Source organism: Haematobia irritans, chromosome 4 (genome assembly GCF_050003625.1).
Source record: "Haematobia irritans isolate KBUSLIRL chromosome 4, ASM5000362v1, whole genome shotgun sequence".
Taxonomy (NCBI): Eukaryota; Metazoa; Arthropoda; class Insecta; order Diptera; family Muscidae; genus Haematobia; species Haematobia irritans.
The window spans coordinates 189,350,651-189,374,180 of NC_134400.1; the positions used below are offsets into that span (position 1 = coordinate 189,350,651).

Here is a 23,530-nt window from a genome sequence, read left to right on the forward strand (position 1 = left end):
AAATACAATTTTGACAAAATTTTTCTATAGAAAAACAATTTTGACAAAATGTTTCTATTTTCTATAGAATTTCTAATTTTCTATAGAAATACAATTCTGACAAAATTTTCTATAGAAATAAAATTTTGACAAAATTTTCTGTAAAATCAAATTTTGACAAAATTTTCTATAGAAATAAAATTTTGACAAAATTTTTTATAAAAATAAAATTTTGACAAAATTTTCTATAGAAATAAAATTTTGACAAAATTTTTTATAAAAATAAAATTTTGACAAAATTTTCTATAGAAATAAAATTTTGAAAAACATTTCTATAGAAATAAAATTTAGACTGGAAATTAATTCCTATATCCACTAACGAAGATTTCCTTCTGTTATCGGTTGTTTATATTTTTCTTCCATAGAAAATGCGTAGTAAAATTTTACTATCGGCATGTAAGTGGAATATGTGCAAGAGCTCCATAAAGGGATTGGATCACGATTACCAAAAATGGTAGACATTTTACTGTTTGGTAGAGTTCCTCAAGTTCCTGAAGATTTTGCAAAATATTCCTCTCCAACTTAGAGGCACTTCACAAATTTCTACAGAAATAAAATGTTGACAAAATTTTCTATAGAAATAAAATTTTGACAAAATTTTCTATAGAAATAAAATCTTGACAAAATTTTCTATACAAATAAAATTTTGACAAAATTTTCTATAGAAATAAAATTTTGACAAAATTTACTGTAAAATAAAATTTTGACAAAATTTTCTATAGAAATAAAATTTTGACAAAATTTTCTATAGAAATAAAATTTTGAAAAAAAAAATTCTATAGAAATAAAATTTTGACAAACTTTTCTATAGAAATAAAATTTTGAAAAAAAATTTCTACAGAAATAAAATTTTAACAAAATTTTCTATAGGAATAAAATTTTGACAAGACTTTCTATATAAATAACATTTTTACAAAATTTTTTATAGAAATAAAATTTTGAAAAAAAATTTCTATAGAAATAAAATTTTGACAAAATTCTCTATAGAAATAAAATTCTGACAAAATTTTCTATAGAAACACAATTTTGACAAAATTTTCCACAGAAATAAAATTTTAACAAAATTTTCTACAGAAATAAAATTTTAACTAAATTTTCTACCGAAATAAAATTTTGACAAAATTTTCTATAGAAATTAAATTTTGACAAAATTTTCTATAGAAATAAAATTTTGACAAAATTTTCTATAGAAATAAAATTTTGACAAAATTTTCTATAGAAATAAAAAAGATATAAAATTTTGACAAATTTTTCTATAGAAATAAAATTTTAACAAAATTTTCTATAGAAATAAAATTTTAACAAAGTTTTCTACAGAAATAAAATTTTAACAAAATTTTCTACAGAAATAAAATTTTGACAACATTTTCTATAGAAATAAAATTTTGACAAAATTTTTAAAAAATTTTCTATAGAAATAAAATCTTTAAAAAATTTTCTATACAAATAAAATTTTTAAAAAATTTTCTATACAAATAAAATTTTTAAAAAATTTTCTATAGAAATAAAATTTTTAAAAAATTTTCTATAGAAATAAAATTTTGACAAAATTTTCTATAGAAATAAAATTTTGACAAAATTTTCTATAGGATTAAAATTTTGACAAAATTTTCTATAGAAATAAAATGTTGACAAAATTTTCTATAGAAATAAATTTTTGACAAAATTTTCTACAGAAATAAAATGTTAACAAAATTTTCTACAGAAATAAAATTTTGACAAAATTTTCTATAGAAATTAAATTTTCATTTGTTTTGTTTTGTTATTGTTGGTTTTGTTCTTTAAGCATTGTTGTTGTTGTTGTTGTTTTTTTTTTTTTTTTTTTTTTTTTTTTTTTTATTTCAGCTTAAAACCGTACATTGACTAAACTACAAGAGTAGCTTAACCAACAGAGGAAAAGAATGTTTGTCAAATTTATTTGGGCAAAGCCCTATAGACTGCAAGATGGTTGGATGGACGCACGTTTCGGAATTACCACATTCCTCATCAGCATCCTCTACTTGCAGCAAAACTATCAACCAACTATCAGAATAAATTCAGGCAGTTTATTAAACCCAACAAAAACCACACTTGAACCCTCCGAAAAAAGGTTTTACATTGATAGCCAGCTTATGCCGAAATAAACTCGAAACAAACATATCTCTTTTTCCTATGCCACTGTCAAATCATCGATTTGAATTCACATGGCTGGGTTTATTTTGAGCGTGCCTCCTCTTCTTTTTCCATTTGTTTTGTTTTGTTATTGTTGGTTTTGTTCTTTAAGCATTGTTGTTGTTTTTTTATTTCAGCTTAAAACCATACATTGACTAAACTACAAGAGTAGCTTAACCAACAGAGGAAAAGAATGTTTGTCAAATTTATTTGGGCCATCTTGCAGTCTATAGGGCTTTGCCCAAATAAATTTGACAAACATTCTTTTCCTCTGTTGGTTAAGCTACTCTTGTAGTTTAGTCAATGTATGGTTTTAAGCTGAAATAAAAAAAAAAAAGAAATTAAATTTTGACAAAATTTTCCATAGAAATAAAATTTTGACAAAATTTTCTATAGAAATAAAATTTTGACAAAATTTTCTATAGAAATAAAAAAGATATAAAATTTTGACAAATTTTTCTATAGAAATAAAAGTTTAACAAAATTTTCTATAGAAATAAAATTTTAACAAAGTTTTCTACAGAAATAAAATTTTAACAAAATTTTCTACAGAAATAAAATTTTGACAACATTTTCTATAGAAATAAAATTTTGACAAAATTTTTTAAAAATTTTCTATAGAAATAAAATCTTTAAAAAATTTTCTATAGAAATAAAATTTTTAAAAAATTTTCTATAGAAATAAAATTTTTAAATAATTTTCTATAGAAATAAAATTTTGACAAAATTTTCTATAGAAATAAAAGTTTAACAAAATTTTCTATAGAAATAAAATTTTAACAAAGTTTTCTACAGAAATAAAATTTTAACAAAATTTTCTACAGAAATAAAATTTTGACAACATTTTCTATAGAAATAAAATTTTGACAAAATTTTTAAAAAATTTTCTATAGAAATAAAATCTTTAAAAAATTTTCTATAGAAATAAAATTTTTAAAAAATTTTCTATAGAAATAAAATTTTTAAAAAATTTTCTATAGAAATAAAATGTTGACAAAATTTTCTATAGAAATAAAATGTTGACAAAATTTTCTATAGAAATAAAATTTTGACAAAATTTTCTATAGAAATAAAATTTTGACAAAATTTTCTATAGAAATAAAATTTTAACAAAATTTTCTATAGAAATAAAATTTTGACAAAATTTTCTAAAGAAATAAAATTTTAACAAAATTTTCTATAGAAATAAAATTTTGACAAAATTTTTCTATAGAAATAAAATTTTGACAAAATTTTCTAAAGAAATAAAATTTTAACAAAATTTTCTATAGAAATAAAATTTTGACAAAATTTTTCTATAGAAATAAAATTATGCAAAATAAGATTTTCTTGTTTCGTAGTTTTTTTTTTTGGTAAAATTGTCTTCAAATTTTGGTAGATTATTTGTGGCTCTAGTGGTACCCGTGCTTGGGATGTGGTTTTTGGTGAACTGTCTCTACCTATCATGCGAAATACCGGCATTATCGATAATAGTGAAAACAGCTGAGCCATTATTGTGACTAGAACGCGAATATCAAAACAAAACATACAAATTCAGTCATTGTATCTATTGTGAATGAATAAATGTGTAAGAGTAAGAAATTCATTGAATCGATTTTTTTTATATCCAGAGAAGAAAAAACGGGGAAACACAATTTATCCTACAGAATTATCCCTCATTTCACATCTTAATAATTGGGCAATTCAAGGCCAGTACCGAATAAACAAAAATGTTTGGTAAAAAGGCCCATCCACAATTACGTATGCCACAACAAGATCTGAAATGCAGAAAGGGCTGTGGCTATTATGGCAATTATCAATTTGAAGGCTTATGTTCCAAATGTTTTCGTGAACGTAATGAGCAAAGGAAAAAACGTAAGTATTATTTTACATCCGAAGATTATGAGAAATCATTATGGTAATAAATTTTCTGCAAAGTATTGGCCTCACCTTCCTCATCATCGGGCGCACAAACACAGCAACACTCTCATGTGGAAAGTTCTTCGACATCGCCCAGACATCAACACCACAAACCAACTTCAAGCAGTCATGGTATCAAGCCGGAAATGCCGACAACAGATAGTGCGGGCACAGGAGGCAGTAGCACATTGACAAAAAAGAAATCTTTGGTGCCATCGGTTTTCCAGAAAACCCTACAAAGTCAAACGCTGAAAAAACACTCACGCCAACAGCAACAACGCAGTGAGTATGCATGCAGATTGAGATTGCGAGTAAAGTAAAATTGTGCACAAGAGTGGCTTCCATGTACTGTCTTTATCAATAAATGACACCCTGACACAATCTTATTTTAATAATTTGAAAACAAATTACAGACAGCGGTGCGGAAGCAAAAGAAAATTTTACAGTAGCTTTAGTATGCCAGAAATTGATGCTCTACGATGAATCACAAAGTTGTTTTATTTATGTGGATCAGTAATATTTTTGCAATGTTGTTATCCCACGGCTATGGAAATTTCTATATGTTGCGGTTTTTTGAATTCCATCTTAAGTTCGCTAGAATTTCACCTACATATTTATATGAAAGAAATCTTATTATGAAATCAATTTGTCAACTGTTTAGTGTACCTATTCCGTAAAGAATTACTAACTGTGATACTTATGTGGTCTAAAATAATTCAATAGATTAAATCACTGTCCCCGTAATGGATTTCGTTTATAGAAATTGTGTTGAGTACAAGAATAGAATGAACGATACATACAAACTAGCTCTAGTATCTCTTTCCTCACATTTCTATTTTTAGTATTAATAAATCGATTTGCAAACTTAATTTGTAATTCCGTTGCTTTTATCTGAAAATTGTGTTAAGAAATTTTCTTCTTTGCTTTATCTTTGAATGGAAAAATTCGCGATTCATAGATTTGGAAGAATGTCATTTTTGCTGTTTTTCAATGTAATAAAAGGTTGAATTACACACCCTGCGTCAATCCGTGCGTTGATGGAAGGGTTGATTTTTTTCTGTTTGCGGCAGACTATTCGAGCTTTTGATTTCAAAGAGAAATTTCAACTCTTCAATCATCGGACGCATTGTACGCATTGAACGCATGGTATGTAATTCTACCTAAATGGTTTATGCTCTAAGCGGAGGATGAGAAGTCGGCCACCATGGTTATGACAGACATAGTATAGCCGCTCGCCTTCCATACACGGTTGCCACTCGTGCCAAAAATAATGTACCAACATTTGAAGGAAATTTTACCAAAAATCTAACAAATTTGGAAAATCTTTATTTTAAAGTTTTTGATTTGTTTTGTGGTTAGTGTGCATTTCTTTAGAAAGAAATGTTTTACTATTTTATTTTAAAATTTTATATAGAAAAATTTATCAAAATTTTATTTCTATAGAAAATTTTCTTAAAATTTTATTTCTATAGAAAACGTTCTCAAAATTTTTACTTCTATTGACAATTTTGTAAAAATGTTTACTTCTAAAGTGTATTTTGTACAAATTTTATTTCTATAGAAAATTTTCTCGAAAATTTACTTGTATAGAAAATTTTATTTCTATATTTTTTTTGTTTTCAAAATTTTATTTCTATCGAATTTTTTTTCAAAATTTTGTTTCTATAGATAATTTTCTCAAAACTTTATTTCTATAAAAAATTAAAGTACTTCATACTTCGAGAGGAATATTTTGCAAAATTTACCAACACTTCAAGAATTCTACCAAACTACAAAACAATAAAAAATCCACCAAACGCGTTTCCATATAAATCCCAGTTTTGACCGAACATCAAATCCCTTTCAATAATACCAGTGCCGACTTGTCATTGAGCTTAACATCGAATCGGACAGCATCCAAAATAGACTGAATAGTCTAAGTGATCCAGAAACGCACAATGTCCAGTTTTCGTGGTTACTTTTTTTAATAATTCGATTTTAAGAAGATATTTTTAATTCAATTGATACGTACATTCTTTCCCATCTAGATTTTGTCAATATTTAACAGAAATATTTTTCCTTTTATTGTGATTGTTTTGTCAACATTTTATTTCTATAGAAAATTTTGTCAAAATTTTATTTCTATAGAAAATTTTGTCAAAATTTTATTTCTATAGAAAATTTTGTCAAAATTTTATTTCTATAGAAAATTTTGTCAAAATTTTATTTCTATAGAAAATTTTGTCACAATTTTATTTCTTTAGAAAATTTTGTCACAATTTTATTTCTATAGAAAATTTTGTCAAAATTTTATTTCTATAGAAAATTTTGTCAAAATTTTATTTCTATAGAAAATTTTGTCAAAATTTTATTTCTATAGAAAATTTTGTCAAAATTTTGTTTCTATAGAAAATTTTGTCAAAATTATATTTCTGTAGAAAATTTTGTCAAAATTTTATTTCTATAGAAAATTTTGTCAAAATTTTATTTCCATAGAAAATTTTGTCAAAATTTTATTTCTATAGAAAATTTTGTCAAAATTATATTTCTGTAGAAAATAATTCTACTTTTCCAAATTTTAAAAAAATTTGAAAAGGTGACTCCGATTTCGAGTCCTTAGCATCCTACGGAAAGCATGAACCCCTTTAGAGATGACAACAGTTTTTGTTATCTTTCATATTTTTATACCCTGCGCCACACTGTGGGACAGGGTATTATAAGTTAGTGCATATGTTTGTAACACCCAGAAGGAGACGAGATAGACACATGGTGTCTTTGGCAATAATGCTCAGGGTGGGTCCCTGAGTCGATATAGCCATGTCCGTCTGTCCGTCTGTCTGTGAACACATTTTTGTGATCAAAGTCTAGGTCGCAATTTAAGTCCAATCGCCTTCAAATTTGGCATATGTTCCTAATTTGGGTTAGAATAGAACCCTATTGATTTTGGAAGAAATCGGTTCAGATTTAGATATAGCTCCCATATATATCTTTCGCCCGATATGGACTAAAATGGCCCCGCAGCCAGAGTTTTATACCGATTTGCTTGAAATTTTGTACACACATAACATTTAGTCGTATAGTCAAGTCCGCAAAATTTGGTTGAAATCGGTTCAGATTTAGATATAGCTCCCATATATATCTTTCGCCCGATATGGACTTATATGGCCCCAGAAGCCAGATTTTTGGCCGAATTTGGTTGAAATTTTGCACTAGGAGTACAATTAGTAGTATAGTCATGTGTGCCAAATTTGATTGAAATCGGTTCAGATTTAGATATAGCTCCCATATATATCTTTCGCCCGATATGGACTAATACGGTCCCAGAAGCCAGAGTTGTACCCCAATTTGATTAAAATTTTGCACTAGTAGTACAATTAGTAGTGTAGTCATGTGTGCCAAATTTGATTGAAATCGGTTCAGATTTAGATATAGCTCCCATATATATCTTTCGCCCGATATGGACTAATACGGTCCCAGAAACCAGAGTTTTACCCCAATTTGATTGAAATTTTGCACTAGTAGTACAATTAGTAGTGTAGTCAAGTGTGCAAAATTTTATTGAAATCGGTTCAGATTTAGATATAGCTTCCATATATATCGTTCGCCCGATTTACACTCATATGACCACAGTGGCCAATATTTTACTCCGATTTAATTGAAATTTTGCACAGGGAGTAGAATTAGCTTAGTAACTGTGTGTGCCAAATTTGGGTTAAATCGGTTCAGATTTAGATATAGCTCCCATATACACAGTCTCACATAAGTTTACATACCCTTGAGGTTTTTACCTTATAACTAAACAGGTTTCTTGTTGTTGTTTATAATCCGGACTAAAAAAATCTTCTTGAAAATTGACAGACACTTTGTTTTTCAAATTAATTTACAAAATCTAAAGCATATATATGCATATTTTATTATATTTTATTAATTAAAGAAAATACAATTTCTTAAACCGTATGTAAACTTGTGTAAGACTGTGTATATGTTTTTCTGATTTCGACAAAAATGGTAAAAATAGCAACATTTTCCTTGTAAAATCGCCACTGCTTAGTCGAAAAGTTGTAAAAAGACTCTAATTTTCCTAAACTTCTAATACACATATATCGAGCTATAAATCATAAATAAACTTTTGCGAAGTTTCCTTAAAATTGCTTCAGATTTAAATGTTTCCCATATTTTTTTACTAACATTGTGTTCCACCCTAGTGCATTAGGTTAGGTTAGGTGGCAGCCCGAAGTATCAGGCTCACTTAGACTATTCAGTCCATTGTGATACCACATTGGTGAACTTCTCTCTTATCACTGAGTGATGCCCGATTCGATGTTAAGCTCAATTACAAGGGACCTCCTTTTTATAACCGAGTCCGAACGGCGTTCCACATTGCAGTGAAACCACTTTGAGAAGCTTTGAAACCCTCAGAAATTTCACCAGCATTACTGAAGTGGGATAATCCACCGCTGAAAAACTTGTTGGTGTTCGGTCGAAGCAGGAATCGAAGCAGGAACCATTGTACCACGGTGTCTCCCCATTAGCCGACTTAAATTTTGAGTCTATAGATTTGGTAGAAGTCTATCAAATTCTGTCCAGATCGAGTGATATTTAAATGTATGTATTTGGGACAAACCTTTATATATAGCCCCCAACACATTTGACGGATGTGATATGGTATCGAAAATTTAGATCTACAAAGTGGCGCAGGGTATAATATAGTCGGCCCCGCCCGACTTTAGACTTTCCTTACTTGTTTGTATTAGAATTTTGTTATTTCCATGACACCCAATGAATATTACCTTTAGTTCAAGAGCAACATAGTAAATCTAAAGATTGTTTTTGTTTTCTCTCTCATCAACAGATCATCATCATAAAGAATATGTTCTTGATCCTACGGAAGCTCAATTCATATTAAAATTACGTCAATTGCGTATCCCAGATGATGGTCGAGCGAAATTGAAAAATGAAATTCAACGTTTGGATTATGACATACGCTCCTATTTGCAAGCAAATAATACAAAAAATATTGATGAACTATCCGAGTTGGTACAAAATGCCTATACAAAATTCGCTGATATTGTACACAATGATGTAAGTTTTCAAATTGCCACAAATGAAGATCGGGAGGTGACCATAGATTTCTTTGAAAAAGTGGTAATGACCAAAAATCACAAGTAAGTGAATGTCGTAATACTTAAAAAAACATATTTTTGATTTATTTATTTTATTTTCTTTGTAGATTTCTTTTTAGTCCCTATTTCACCACAGACGAAGAGAATGATGTTAAAATTCAAAAACGTATAAGACAACTAAGTTGGATAACTGCTAAACATTTGGCCTGTTGTATTGATGAAGTTAACGCCGAATCCCGAGAATTAGTATACAATGCAATTACAGGTAAATGTTGAAAAAAAAATGCTACATGGAGGAATAATGTTTACATGTGTGTGCGTTTCTTTTTTGTTTCCTATAGAGCTTGTTGGTATCGATTCCTTTTATTCGCCTCAGGAAAAACTCGAGTGTACAGTTCGTTGTTGTCGTCACATCTTCGAGTTACTGAAACATTCTGTGGGTGGTCCAGCAAGTGCCGATGAATTTCTACCAGCTTTAATTTTTGTAGTTCTTAAAGCTAATCCCGTACGTTTGCATAGCAATATTAATTTTGTTACACGTTTCACCAATGCCTCACGCCTCATGAGTGGTGAGGGTGGTTATTATTTCACTAATTTGGTAAGTTCAAGATGATATATACACTCATCAAAAAAATTATAATAAAAATAGCAGACGATGTTTGCTGTAAAATTTTTCAACTTTGCGGTCTGGCGGCTCGTAAAATTTGTTGATTGTAAAATGTTACCCAAAGCATTTCCAAGAATCAGAAAAATTAAAAGCTCCCAAATTAGAGCTGCAAAACTATCGATAGTCACACCATTCGATAGTTTCGATTGTTTCAAAAAAAAAAAAAAAAAGACAACGATAGAATCGATACTATCGGATTTTGTTCCAATAACTAATTATTTCCTATTTTAAATGTTTTCATAAAATACAAGTTTGTGCCTCTCTCTTTTGTGGATTTGATATTCACATTTTGTTGAATTTAATTTATTTAATACGAATAAAAAATAATAATATTTTACATATAATAAATAATATTTATTATATGTAAAATATTTTAAGTTTTTATTATTGGATAACCCCAAATTTTGTTGAGAGCATGTTGACATTATTTTATATAAAAAAAAAACAATTAAGGAAAGTCTAAAGTCGGGCGGGGCCGACTATATTATACCCTGCATCACTTTGTAGATTTAAATTTTCGATACCATATCACATCCGTCAAATGTGTTTGTCCCAAATACATACATTTAATAAATATCACTCGATTTGGACAGAATATGATAGACTTTTACAAAATCCATAGACTCAAAATTTATGTTGGCTAATGCACTAGGGTGGAACACAATTTTAGTAAAAGACAAGTAAGGAAAGTCTAAAGTCGGGCGGGGCCGACTATATTATACCCTGCACCACTTTGTAGATCTAAATTTTCGGTACCGTCAAATGTGCTATATATAAAGGTTTGTCCCAAATACATACATTTAAATATCACTCGATCTGGAAGAATTTAATAAACTTCTACAAAATCTATAGACTCAAAATTTAAGTCTGCTAATGCACTAGGGTGGAACACAATGTTAGTAAAAAAACAGTGTGGCGCAAGGTATAAATATGGGAAACGTTTAAATCTGAAGCAATTTTAAGGAAACTTCGAAAAAGTTTATTTATGATTTATCGCTCGATATATATGTATTAGAAGTTTAGCAAAATCAGAGTCATTTTTACAACTTTTCGACTAAGCATTGGCGATTTTACAAGGAAAATGTTGGTATTTTTACCATTTTTGTCGAAATCACAAAAACATATATATGGGAGCTATATCTAAATCTGAACCGATTTCAACCAAATTTGGCACGCATAGCTACAATGCTAATAATATACTCCCTGTGCAAAATTTCAACTAAATCGGAGCAAAAAATTAGCCTCTGTGGTCATATGAGTGTAAATCGGGCGAAAGCTATATATGGGAGCTATATCTAAATCTGAACCGATTTCAACCAAATTTGGCACGCATAGCTACAATGCTCATTCTACTCCCTGTGCAAAATTTCAATTAAATCGGAGTAAAAGATTGACCTCTGCGGTCATATGAGTGTAAATCGGGCGAAAGCTATATATGGGAGCTATATCTAAATCTGAACCGATTTCCAACAAATTTGACACGCATAGCTATAATGCTAATTCTACTCCCTGTGCAAAATTTCAACTAAATCGGAGTAAAAAATTGGCCTCTGTGGACAAAGGAGTGTAAATCGGGCGAAAGCTATATATGGGAGCTATATCTAAATCTGGACCGATTTGGATGATATTTTGCAAGTTTTTCGAGACTCATAAAATATTGGGATGTACGGAATTTGAGGAAGATCGGTTGATATACACGCCAATTATGACCAGATCGGTGAAAAATATATATGGCAGCTATATCTAAATCTGAACCGATTTTTTCCAAAATCAATAGGGACCGTCTTTGAGCCGAAACAGGACCCTATACCAAATTTTAGGACAATCAGACTAAAACTGCGAGCTGTACTTTGCACACAAAAATACACCAACAGTCAGACAGACAGACGGACAGACAGACAGACGGACATCGCTAAATCGACTCAGAATTTAATTCTAAGCCGATCCGTATACTAAAAGGTATGTTTATGAATACTCCTTCTTGGCGTTACATACAAATGCACAAACTTATTATACCCTGTACCACAGTAGTGGTGATGGGTATAAATATGGGAAATATGATGCGAGAGATATTTTAATGCAATTGTACAAAAGAGCATTTATGATTTTTCAGGCGATACATATGTATTCGAGATATAGGACAATTAGAGTAATATTTACAATTTTTGCTACTCAGCAGTGGCGATTTTACAAGGACATTGGTTAAATCTCGCCAAGATATATGGTCAAGTGTGGGTTGTGATATATTATTTGGTCTAGTCGGGTGACTTGGAGCCTTATTTAAAACTCATCCGTTCTGTGGAAATTTTGGCATTGCAGTGTGTAGGATAAGGCTAAGATATGGGGAAATCGTCACAGAATTTTGTGTAAAGTGTGAGAATTTTGGCCATATTTGTATTCTCTGAGGAAACTATCCAGTCAATTTGAGGAAAATCCCATTGAAAATGGGTCTAAAATATGAAACAGTCTACCATATTTCCCCAACTCTGGTGTACGTATATATGGAAGCTATATACAATCTGAACCAATTTTGACTAAATTTGCCATGCATAGTTAGAATAATAATTCTGCTATCTATGCGAAATTTCACGTAAATGGGAGTATAACTTTGGCCCCCCTGGTCATATGAGTGCAAATCGGACGGGAGATATATATGGGAGCCATATCTAAATCTGAACCGATTTCAACCAAATTTGCCACAATTACCTATACTACTAAACGTACTCGTTGTGCGAAATTGGAAGCAAATCACGGCAAAACCCTGGATTTTGAAGCCATATAAGTTCAAATCGGACGAAATATATATATGGGAGCTATATCTAAATCTGAATCGATTTTGATCATATTTGGCACGTACAATAGTATCGTTTAAAGTACCGCTTGTGCAAAATTTGAAGTAAGTCAGGGCAAAACTCTGGCTTTTGAGACCATATAAGTCCAAATCGGGCGAAAGATATATATGTGAGCTATATTTAAATCTGAACCGATTTTAACAAAATTTGGCACACTTAACGATACTATTAAACGTACCCCTTGTGCAAAATTTGAAGCAAATCACGGCAAAACTCTGGCTTTTGTGGCCATATACGTTCAAATCGGACGAAAGATATATATGGGAGCTATATCTAAATTTGAACCGATTTCAATCAAATTTACCAAGCATTGGTAGAATGTCAATGCTACCCTCTGTGCAAAATTTCACGAAGATCGGCAGTAACATTTGGCCTCTGTGGTCATATGATTGTAAATCGGACGAAAGATATATATTGGAGATATATCTAAATCTGAACCGATTTGGCTGATATTTTGCAAGATTTTCGAGATTTATAAAATATTTGGATGTACGGTATTTCAAGAAAATCGGTTGATAAACACGCTAACTATGACCACATCGGGGATAAATATATATGACAGCTATATCTAAATCTGAACCGATTTTTTCCAAAACCAATAGCGATTGTCTCTGTCCCAAGAAACGACCCTATGCCAAATTTGAGGACGATCGGACTTAAATTGCGAGCTGTACTTTGTGCACAAAATTACATATACAGACAGACGGACATCGCTAAATCGACTCAGAATTTAATTCTAAGCCGATCGATATACTAAAAGATGGGTCTATGACCAATATTTCTTGGCGTTACATACAAATGCACAAACTTATTATACCCTGTACCACAGTAGTGGTGAAGGGTATAAATATGGGGAACATTTAAATCTGAAGCAATTTTAAAGAAACTTCGCAAAAGTTTATTTATGATTTATCGCTCGATATATATGTATTAGAAGCTTAGGAAAATTAGAGTCATTTTTACAACTTTTCCACTAAGCGTGGCGATTTTACAAGGAAAATGTTGGTATTTTTACCATTTTTGTCGAAGTCAGAAAAACATATATATGGGAGCTATATCTAAATCTGAACCGATTTCAACCAAATTTGGCACGCATAGCAACAACACTAATTCTACTCCCTGTGCAAAATTTCAACAAAATCGGAGCAAAAAATTCGCCTCTGTGGTCATATGAGTGTAAATCGGCCGAAAGCTATATATTGTAGATATATCTAAATCTGAACCCATTTCAACCAAATTTGGCACGCATAGCTATAATGCTAATTCTACTCGCTGTGCAAAATTTCAACCAAATTGGGGTAAAACTCTGGCTTCTGGGACCGTATTAGTCCATATCTGGCGAAAGATATATATGGGAGCTATATCTAAATCTGAACCGATTTCAATAAAATTTGGCACACTTGACTATAGTACTAATTGTTCTTCTTGGGCAAACTTTTAAGCAAATTAGGGTAGGTTAGGTTAGGTTAAAGTGGCAGCCCGATTAAGATTCAGGCTCACTTAGACTATTCAGTCCATTGTGATACCACATTAACTAAAAGTACCTATTACATATGGGCACTTCTAGTTTTAACCGCTGAACCTTCTTGATTATTTTTCTTTGTTGAACCAACCAGATTGTTCCAAAAACATTAGCAGACTGCTTAAGTTAACGTTTTCCAGATCCGCCAGTAATCTGAAGCTATATGCTCCTAAAAGTTGCTTGCGCTTTACACAAAATGCAGGACACTCACACAAGAGGTGTTTAATTGATTCTTTTTCCTCCGCATCATGACAGCTCATACAATAGTCATTATACTTCGCGCCAATAGTTTTTGCAAAATCGCCTATCAGGCAGCGACCCGTTATAGCAGATATCAGGAGTGATATCTGACGTCTCGAGAAAATTAGCATATCTAGTGTGCGGTTTAAGTTGAAATGGGGCCATATTTGCTTGGTGTCGTTACAACCCTTGCAATTCTCCCATCGAACATTTGCCATCCTAACAGCCTTCTCACGCAGCATGAGCTTGCAGGTAGCTAGGGGCATACCAACAAATTCCAGTTCCCCTGGAATATGTAAGGTAGTCCCTAGCCTTGCCAACTCATCCGCTTCGCAGTTCCCCGGTATGTTCCTATGGCCAGGCACCCATATTAGGTGAATATTGTACTGCTCAGCCATCTCATTGAGAGATTTGCGGCAGTCGATGGCCGTTTTCGAGTTGAGGAACACAGAGTCCAAGGATTTTATTGCAGGTTGACTGCCTGAGTATATATTAATGCCAATATTTGTTGGAACATTACTTCTCAGCCAATTCGCCACCTCTCTTATTGCTAATATTTCAGCCTGAAAAACACTACAGTGATTAGGTAATCTTTTCGCTATTCGAATTTCCAGATCTTTAGAATATACTCCGAACCCCACTTGTCCATTCAATTTGGAGCCATCAGTATAGAAATCTATATATCTTTTATTCCCCGGGGTCTGTGTACACCACGCCTCACTGTTGGGAATTAGAGTTGCAAACTTTTTGTCGAAAAGTGGTTTTGCCAGGGTATAATCCACTACGTGAGGCACATCTGGTATTATTTTGAGGACCGAACTATGACCGTACATTTTTTCCGACCACAGCGATAGCTCGCGCAACCGCACAGCCGTTGTTGCAGCTGACTGTTTGGCCAAAATGTCTAAAGGCAATAGATGTAGCATGACATTAAGGGAGTCTGTTCCTGTCTTACTAAATGCGCCTGAGATACATAAGCTCGCCATACGCTGAACTTTATCTAAACAAGTCGGTTTCTGAAGTGCCGGCCACCAGACTACAACACCATATAGCATTATAGGTCTAACTACTGCAGTGTATAGCCAATGCACAATTTTTGGTTTTAGTCCCCACTTTTTCCCTATTGCCTTTTTGCACGAGTACAAAGCTACCGTGGCTTTTCTCGCCCTCTCTTCAATATTAAGCCTAAAATTCAGCTTCCTGTCCAAAATAACGCCAAGGTATTTTGCACACTCACCAAAGGGAATTTCAGTACCCCCTAAGGAAATGGGCCTAACCGTGGGAGTTTTACGATCTTTGCAGTACATGACTAGTTCTGTCTTTGCTGGATTTACACCAAGACCATTATCTTTCGCCCATTTCTCAGTCATCCGGAGAGCTCTCTGTATAATATCTCTGATTGTGGATGGGAATTTTCCCCTGACTGCTAGCGCCACATCATCTGCGTATGCCACCACTTTTATCCTTTCTTTTTCTAGGGAAACCAGAAGGTTGTTTATAGCAACATTCCAAAGAAGAGGTGATAGAACTCCTCCTTGGGGAGTGCCTCTGTTCACATACCTTTGTATGTTTGCTTGCCCTAGTGTGGCTGAAATACGTCTCTTTATTAGAAGTTCGTCTAACAGCCTAAGTATACCTGGATCAACATTCAGAGTTGTCAGTCCATTTAATATCGAGCTCGAATGGACATTATTGAACGCCCCTTCGATGTCTAGAAACGCCACGATTGTGTATTCTTTGACAGATAGTGAGCTTTCAATAAAGCTGACTAGTTCATGCAATGCGGTCTCAGTAGACCTGCCCTTCGAGTATGCATGCTGTCGTTTCGAGAGCAAACTTGAATCCACGCTAGTTCTAAGATACATGTCTATCATCCTCTCCAGGGTCTTAAGTAGGAATGAGGATAAGCTGATTGGTCGGAAATCCTTCGCACTCGAGTGAGAGGCTTTTCCTGCTTTAGGTATGAAGACGACTTTTGTTTCCCTCCACTTTTCTGGAATATATGCTAAGTTTACACATCGTTTATATATCACCGTCAACCAGGGGATAACTCTTTCAGCCACTGCCTGTAACTCCGCCGGAGTAATTCCATCAGGTCCGGGGGATTTGAATGGTCCAAAGCTATTTAAAGCCCATTTTATTCTAGATTCCGACACAATTTCCTCGATAGGAAATGATCGCTGAGCCTCTGTTACACCGCCGGAACATGGTTCAACCGTCTGATTTCCAGGGAAGTGTGTGTCCAAAAGTACCTCCAACGTCTCCTCACTGGACGTTGTCCAATTTCCCTCCGATGTTTTAATGAAACCTGGAGCGGTGTTAGTGGATGCTAGTACCTTCCGTAGTCTGGAAGCCTCTGACGTATTCTCAATACTGCTACAGTAATCATCCCAAGAGTTTTGTTGAGACCTTCTCAGTTCTCGTTTATATTCTCTCAGATTCATCTTGTAAGTGTCCCAATCCTCCGGAGCTCTTGTGGACTTTGCTTTGTTAAAGAGCTTCCTGCAGGATTTCCTCATATTACTTAACTCGGTAGTCCACCATGGCGGCCGATTTTTTCCCCTTGGCTTTCCTCTAGGGCAAGCAGCTTTCAGTGAAATGTTGAAGGCCTTAGTAATCCGCTCCACTGCGTGTTCGATATCTTGCACAGTGCTCATATTTGTCTCCGGCATTTCCGGTATCATCGAATTGAACGATTCCCTATACCTATTCCAATCAGCTTTCCTAACATTTGGCGGAAATATGGTCTTTGAAGTACGAACAGCCAATCTGAAACTGATGTAGCGATGATCTGAGAAGCTATGTTCCCTCAAAACTTGCCACTCAGATATCTTATCATTCAGTTCCGGAGAGGTCAACGTTACGTCCAAAACCTCTTGTCTGTTCCTGGTGACGAAGGTTGGTGCATCTCCCTTATTGCAAACTACCAGGTTAGTACGCAAAATAAACTCTATTAGCGACTCTCCCCTTGCATTAGTATCACTACTTCCCCAAATACTATGATGTGCATTTGCATCGCATCCCATAATGAGTTTTGTCTTTGTTTTTAGTGACTCCTCAACTAAGGTCTTAACGGCACAGGGTGGCATCTCCCTATCATGTCCCATGTAGACCGAAGATACCCAATATCTGCATGTGGATATCTCTAGACTGGCTACGACAGTGTCTGCATTGCTCAATGAAGGAAGCAGAAACAAGTTTAGTTCGTTTTTAGCAATTATACATGCTCGATTTATATCGGTACCGGTATTATGCAAAAGTTTGAAACCCGGAGTGCTTAATTCACAGATCTTGTTCTTATATATGTATGGTTCTTGAATAAGAACTATATCTATGTCTCTTTTCATCAGGAGAACTTTTAAGGCAGCACAAGCGGCCTTACAATGGTGAAGATTTATCTGGAGGAACCGTAGAACCATCCAAATTTTCAACCACCGTCACATCAGCCGCTTCAATTGAGTCATCAAGGGCTTCCTCTTCACAGATCTCGGTGACTCTCGCAACAATCCGCGGTTCAGTTTTGGTGAGGCTTGAGCCTGTAGAAACTTCCCGCATATGATTTTCGCCATAGTCTGCAGGTTTTATGTCTCCTTCGGCTTCGCTAGGAGATTTTTCCACTGCTGACTCTACCAGAGGCTTGTCCGTTTCGGAATCCTTTGGCTGATCGCTTTTGTATACCTTCATATGGATATCATGAAAGCCATAACTTACGCGTCCTTGGGTCTGGGCTAGATGTGGCAGCGACTCTATGTTTAATATAAACACCGCATGTCGTCTTGGTCCATCCACCTCATCCAAACGACCAACCTTCCAATCGGCGGTTGGAAGATCTGGGTTACATTCTTTTAGTCTCTCTAGTATTGACTCAGGATCAGGAGGGTTTGCCGGTATCCATGCATGTGCTCTAGGTTTAGCCGGTATGTCTTTTTTATCGACTAACTCCAAAGCGGCTCCTTCCCAAACTTCACCAATTAGCATCAATGCAGCTTTAAAGCAATCCATAGACCTCTGGTCTGCAAAAGCTATTAACTTATATCGTCCTTGATACCATCCAGCATCTTGCCGTCGAGGACTTGGTCCGGGAAACTTTTTTCGCACCTCTGAGTAGACACCAGACATCGCGTTCTCAATTTCCCCCCATTTTTGCCTTGGAATCATACCGTCCAATGCCCCTTTATTAATAATAGCCATCACAAGGCTGTCTTTTGCAACTGACGCAAACGATCTTTGATCCCGTTTAGAGGATGGCAGCTCATCCGGTGATCGTTCCCTTTTTCCAGCTTCAAGAATTCCTTGAGCCCATTTTAAGGAATCGCTTTGCTTAGCCGACAACGTGCTTGGGTCGACTGATCCTAATTTCTTTAGGATAAACAAAGCATTTCATCGTTCCTTGAATCTCTTTCGAGAGGGATTGCCTCCTTTTGATATCGTCACTTTAGAAAAGGTTCGACTTGCCAAAGTGTCACCGCCAGTCGACCCGTCTACAGGTCGACTAATTGGGCCTGACTCTTGGTCGATGCCAAAATTTATAACTTCAGTCGTTACCCGTCCACTGGGCCCTGAAGTTAGCAACCCAGTGGATGACTTTGAATTTCGCTGCATGGTGGTTTATTATTTCCACCACACGTGAAATTCGTAATAAGTACTTATTACGATGAAATACTCCGCTATTAAAAAACACGTCCGTTCAGTTCGACGGTTGAATATATTTTATTAGGGTAAAACTCTGGCTTCTGGGGCCATATAAGTCCATATCGGGCGAAATATATATATATGGGAGCTATATCTAAATCTGAACCGATTTCTTCCAAAATCAATAGGGATCTATTCTGAGCCAAAACACATACTTGTGTCAAATTTGAAGTCGATTGGACTAAAACTGCGATCTAGACTTTGATTACAAAAATGTGTTCACGGACAGAGGGACAGATCGACTCAGGAGCCAACCCTGAGCATTTTTGTCAAAGACACCATGTGTCTATCTCGTCTCCTTCTGGGTGTTGCAAACATATGCACTAACTTATAATACCCTGATCCAGCTTTGAGGAAAGCATTCACTTTACTGGTATTGTCTGTTTCAGTTTCCTCTCTAAATGGAATAAAAATATTGTCATTCCCTTTGGGATTTAAGAGAATTTGGAATCGTCTACCACAGTTGTTAAAATCTCAGATCAGACTTTTACAGATATTGGCATACTTTGATGCTGCAGATGCAATCAATAATTTCGCGATGTTCACTGTCGGTTAAAAAACTTTGCTCACATTCGTGTGATCACGTACTTATGAACATTTAATGGGTGAACAAAATATTACCAGATATCTCTAACCATTCGTATTCCAAGAAGTAAACTAATCTAATCCGCAAAAGGAAACTAAATCATTTCCTATTTATATTCAATTTATTTCCAGTGTTGTGCCATTTCATTTATTGAAAATTTAACATCGCAAAGTTTAAATATGGATGAGGAGGAATTTAATATGTTAATGTCTGGATCGAAACCTTTCAGTAGTCCTTGGGAGAGTGCTTTAATGGCATGTGAAAGTTTACATCTAATATCGGAAAATATGAAACGAATGGAAATGCTGAATACCCGAAATGAGAATATAACCAAGGGAATTGCTCAATTCGAAATGGATCTTAAAGATTTTGAGGTAAGATATATTTCGCCCAAAATCTCAATAAAAATAACAATAAAATCATTCTTTATTATTTTTACATTACATTTGTAGCTGGAAATAACCTCTAAGGTAGATGCAGTAATGGCCAAAGCACCACTTACAATATTGGATATAAAAACACCAGAATTTCTTATACCCAAAGCACGAGCTCATTTGGAAAGAGAATTGGCCAATGATCAAGAGCAATTGCAACAAATTGCTCGAGTTTTAGGTGGACACTATCAACACAATCTTATTACAGCAATAGATAACAAAACCTCCATAGCCGCCTCACCCTCGAAGCAAGTTAACCCCAAAGTGTTGCCCTTACCCTTAACACCACAAAAAATTGATAATTCACCGAAAAAAATTCTATCGGCCGATGATAGTCTCTTACAAACATCAAGCGAAAGTCCCTATTTGTCAGCTGCGAATAGGGGCAGTACACCTAAGATAGTGGGGCGTTTATCACCGTTGCCAGCATCGAGTAATAGACAGGAAAATGCAGATTTACTTTTTGCTTCGCCTATTTTTAATTACACACCTTTTGATGACCACGGTGCTTCGCATTTACTCGATGAAACTAACGATTCCAACGATGATGTTTTACTAACGGCAGAATTCCGTGGTGGCCTTACCAATATTAACTACGATTTTGATTTATCCGATAATAGCAATGAAACAAGTGTAGGTGAAGATGTAGGAATTAATTTAGCTGAATTTGATCCCTTGGCTCAAGAATCAACGGTTTTAAATTCGACACCACGTTATCCACGAATGTTTCCGGAAATCCCAGATCATCTTCTGCAGCAACAGAATCAGATGCAAATTAAACATGAAATATCCGTAAATTTAGCCGATCCACCTAGCTTATTAGATGATTCACCCGCAAATGAATCTCGCCTACCGTCCCCATTAAAACCCATGGTAACTGATTATCGTGGATTTTCTTCGTTTGAAATTCCTTCGATTTCATGTAATACAGGTGATTTTAGTTCACTCAACCATAGTGTAAACACCTCTGCATCGGATTCAAAAGCAATTACTCAATATACTGATACAAAGAAATAGTTTAGATTTTTGTTTGTTTTATGTTCCTAAGAGATTTTTGTCGACATATAAGTTGGTTAGTGGTTTTCCTTATTGGTACGTTTCCCATTGTATGTGTACTCCTTTTTTATACAAATTGTATGTAAATTTTATGTTTAAAGCTTTTTTGTTCTTTCGTAAAAAAAACAATTCTAGACGCGAAAATAAATTTTTGTTGTTGCAACACAATACAAATCCATTTAAAAGAATTGAATAATACAGTATGTTCATTTTCTAAGTGAATCTTAAACATCAGCTTGTGTTCCCATGGTATAACCGCTAGTAAGTATAAGAGTTAGTTATGAATTTTTTTATAGGAGTTAAGTTTAAATACCGAAGAAACAGTAAAAACAGCAAAATCGCCAGTTATTTCAGCACTGGGGCTAATCGCGACATTCGATTTTTATTTTAAGTTCGAGTTTAGCCGCTAATTTTCACTAAAGTGAAAACTAAATCAGTAAAAAAAGTAATAAAATTATACATATTTGTTGCAGACTTCATTATAACTTGACGGGGAATATCCCAAAGCAAATTTTCACAAAGTTTGTATTCATTAAAATGGATTATTAAAGAAAAGTAATCGTGAAAAAATTACGATTTTAGCGGCTAAACTCGAACTTAATACCCACCTTTAGCCGCTAAAACCGTCATTTTTTCACGATTACTTTTCTTTAATAATCCATTTTAAGGAATATAAACTTTGTGAAAAGTTGCTTTGGGATATTCCCCATCAAGTTATAATGAAATCTGCAACAAATATGTATAATTTTATAACTTTTTTTACTGATTTAGTTTTCACTTTAGTGAAAATTAGCGGCTAAACTCGAACTTAATACTCACCTATAGAAATAAAATTTTGACAAAATCTTTTATAGAGATAAAATTTTGACAAAATTGTCTATAGGAATCAAATTTTGACAAAATTTTCCATAGAAATAAAATTTTGACAAAATTTTATATAGAAAATAGAAAAAATTTTCTATAACAATAAAATTTTGACAAAATTTTTTATAGAGACGCAATTTTGACAAAATTTTCTATAGATATAAAACAAAATCTCCTATAGAAATAAAATTTTGAAAAAATTTTCTATAAAAATAAAATTTTGACAAAATTTTCTATAAAAATAAAATTTTGACAATATTTTCTATAGAAATAAAATTTTGGCAAAATTTTCTATTGAAATAAAATTTTGAAAAAATTTTTTATAGAAATGTTGACAAAATTTTTAAAGAGATAAAATTTTGAAAAAATTTTCTATGGTAATAAAATTTTGACAAAATTTTCTATAGAAATAAAACTTTTTACAAAATTTTCTCTAAAAATAAAATTTTTACAATATTTTCTATAAAAATAAAATTTTGACAATATTTTCTATAGAAATAAAATTTTGACACAATTGCCTATAGAAATAAAATTTTGACAAAATTTTCTATAGAAATAAAATTTTGACAATATTTTCTATAGAAATAAAATGTTGACAATATTTTCTATAGAAATAAAATTTTGACAAAATTTTCTATTGAAATAAATTTTGAAAAAAATTTCTATAGAAATAAAATGTTGACAATATTTTCTATAGAAATAAAATGTTGACAATATTTTCTATAGAAATAAAATTTTGACAAAATTTTCTATTGAAATAAAATTTTGACAAAATTTTCTATAGAAATAAAATTTTGACAAAATTTCCTATAGAAATAAAATTTTGACAAAATTTCCTATTGAAATAAAATGTTGACAAAATTTTCTATAGAAATAACATTTTGACAAAATTTCCTATAGAAATAAAATTTTGAAAAAAATTTTCTATAGAAGTAAAATTTTGACAAAGTTGTCTGTAGAAATAAAATTTTGGCAAAATTTTCTATAGAAATAAAATTTTGACACAATTTTCTATAGAAATTAAATTTTGACAAAATTTTCTATAGAAATAAAATTTTTACAACAATTTTCTATAGAAATAAACTTTTGACAAAGTTGCCCATAGAAATAAAATTTTGACAAAATTTTTTATAGAGATAAAATTTTGACAATATTTTCTATAAAAATAAAATTTTGAAAAAATTTTCTATAAAAACAAAATTTTGACAATATTTTCTATAGAAATAAAATTTTGACAAAATTGTCTAGAAATAACATTTTGACAAAATTTTCTATAGAAATAAAATGTTGACAAAATTTCTATAGAAATAAAATTTTGACAAAATTTCTATAGAAATAAAATTTTGACAAAATTGTCTATAGAAATACAATTTTAACAAATTTTCCTATATAAATAAAATTTTGAAAAAAATTTTCTATTGAAATA

General features: G+C 32.6%; 1 protein-coding gene across 1 annotated transcript; it reads left to right on the top strand.

Moving 5' to 3' along the window:
• Positions 1 to 3,738: 3,738 nt before the first annotated feature.
• On the top strand, positions 3,739 to 21,469 carry Rabex-5 (Rabaptin-5-associated exchange factor for Rab5). Its single transcript, XM_075305034.1, has 7 exons — positions 3,739 to 4,044; positions 4,108 to 4,371; positions 8,921 to 9,233; positions 9,299 to 9,456; positions 9,533 to 9,789; positions 19,882 to 20,124; positions 20,203 to 21,469. Exons 1-7 carry the CDS (start codon positions 3,900 to 3,902, stop codon positions 21,199 to 21,201), a joined length of 2,379 nt encoding a protein of 792 aa, XP_075161149.1. The 5' UTR covers positions 3,739 to 3,899; the 3' UTR covers positions 21,202 to 21,469.
• The last annotated feature ends 2,061 nt before the right edge of the window (positions 21,470 to 23,530 follow it).

Bases quoted from the DNA above. Each gene is read 5' to 3' on its own strand.
- Rabex-5 (XM_075305034.1), top strand. From the start codon at position 3,900: ATGTTTGGTAAAAAGGCCCATCCACAATTACGTATGCCACAACAAGAT. The intron at 4,045-4,107 runs GTAAGTATTATT...TTTTCTGCAAAG, and splicing joins TAATGAGCAAAGGAAAAAAC to TATTGGCCTCACCTTCCTCA. The intron at 9,234-9,298 runs GTAAGTGAATGT...TTTTCTTTGTAG, and splicing joins GTAATGACCAAAAATCACAA to ATTTCTTTTTAGTCCCTATT.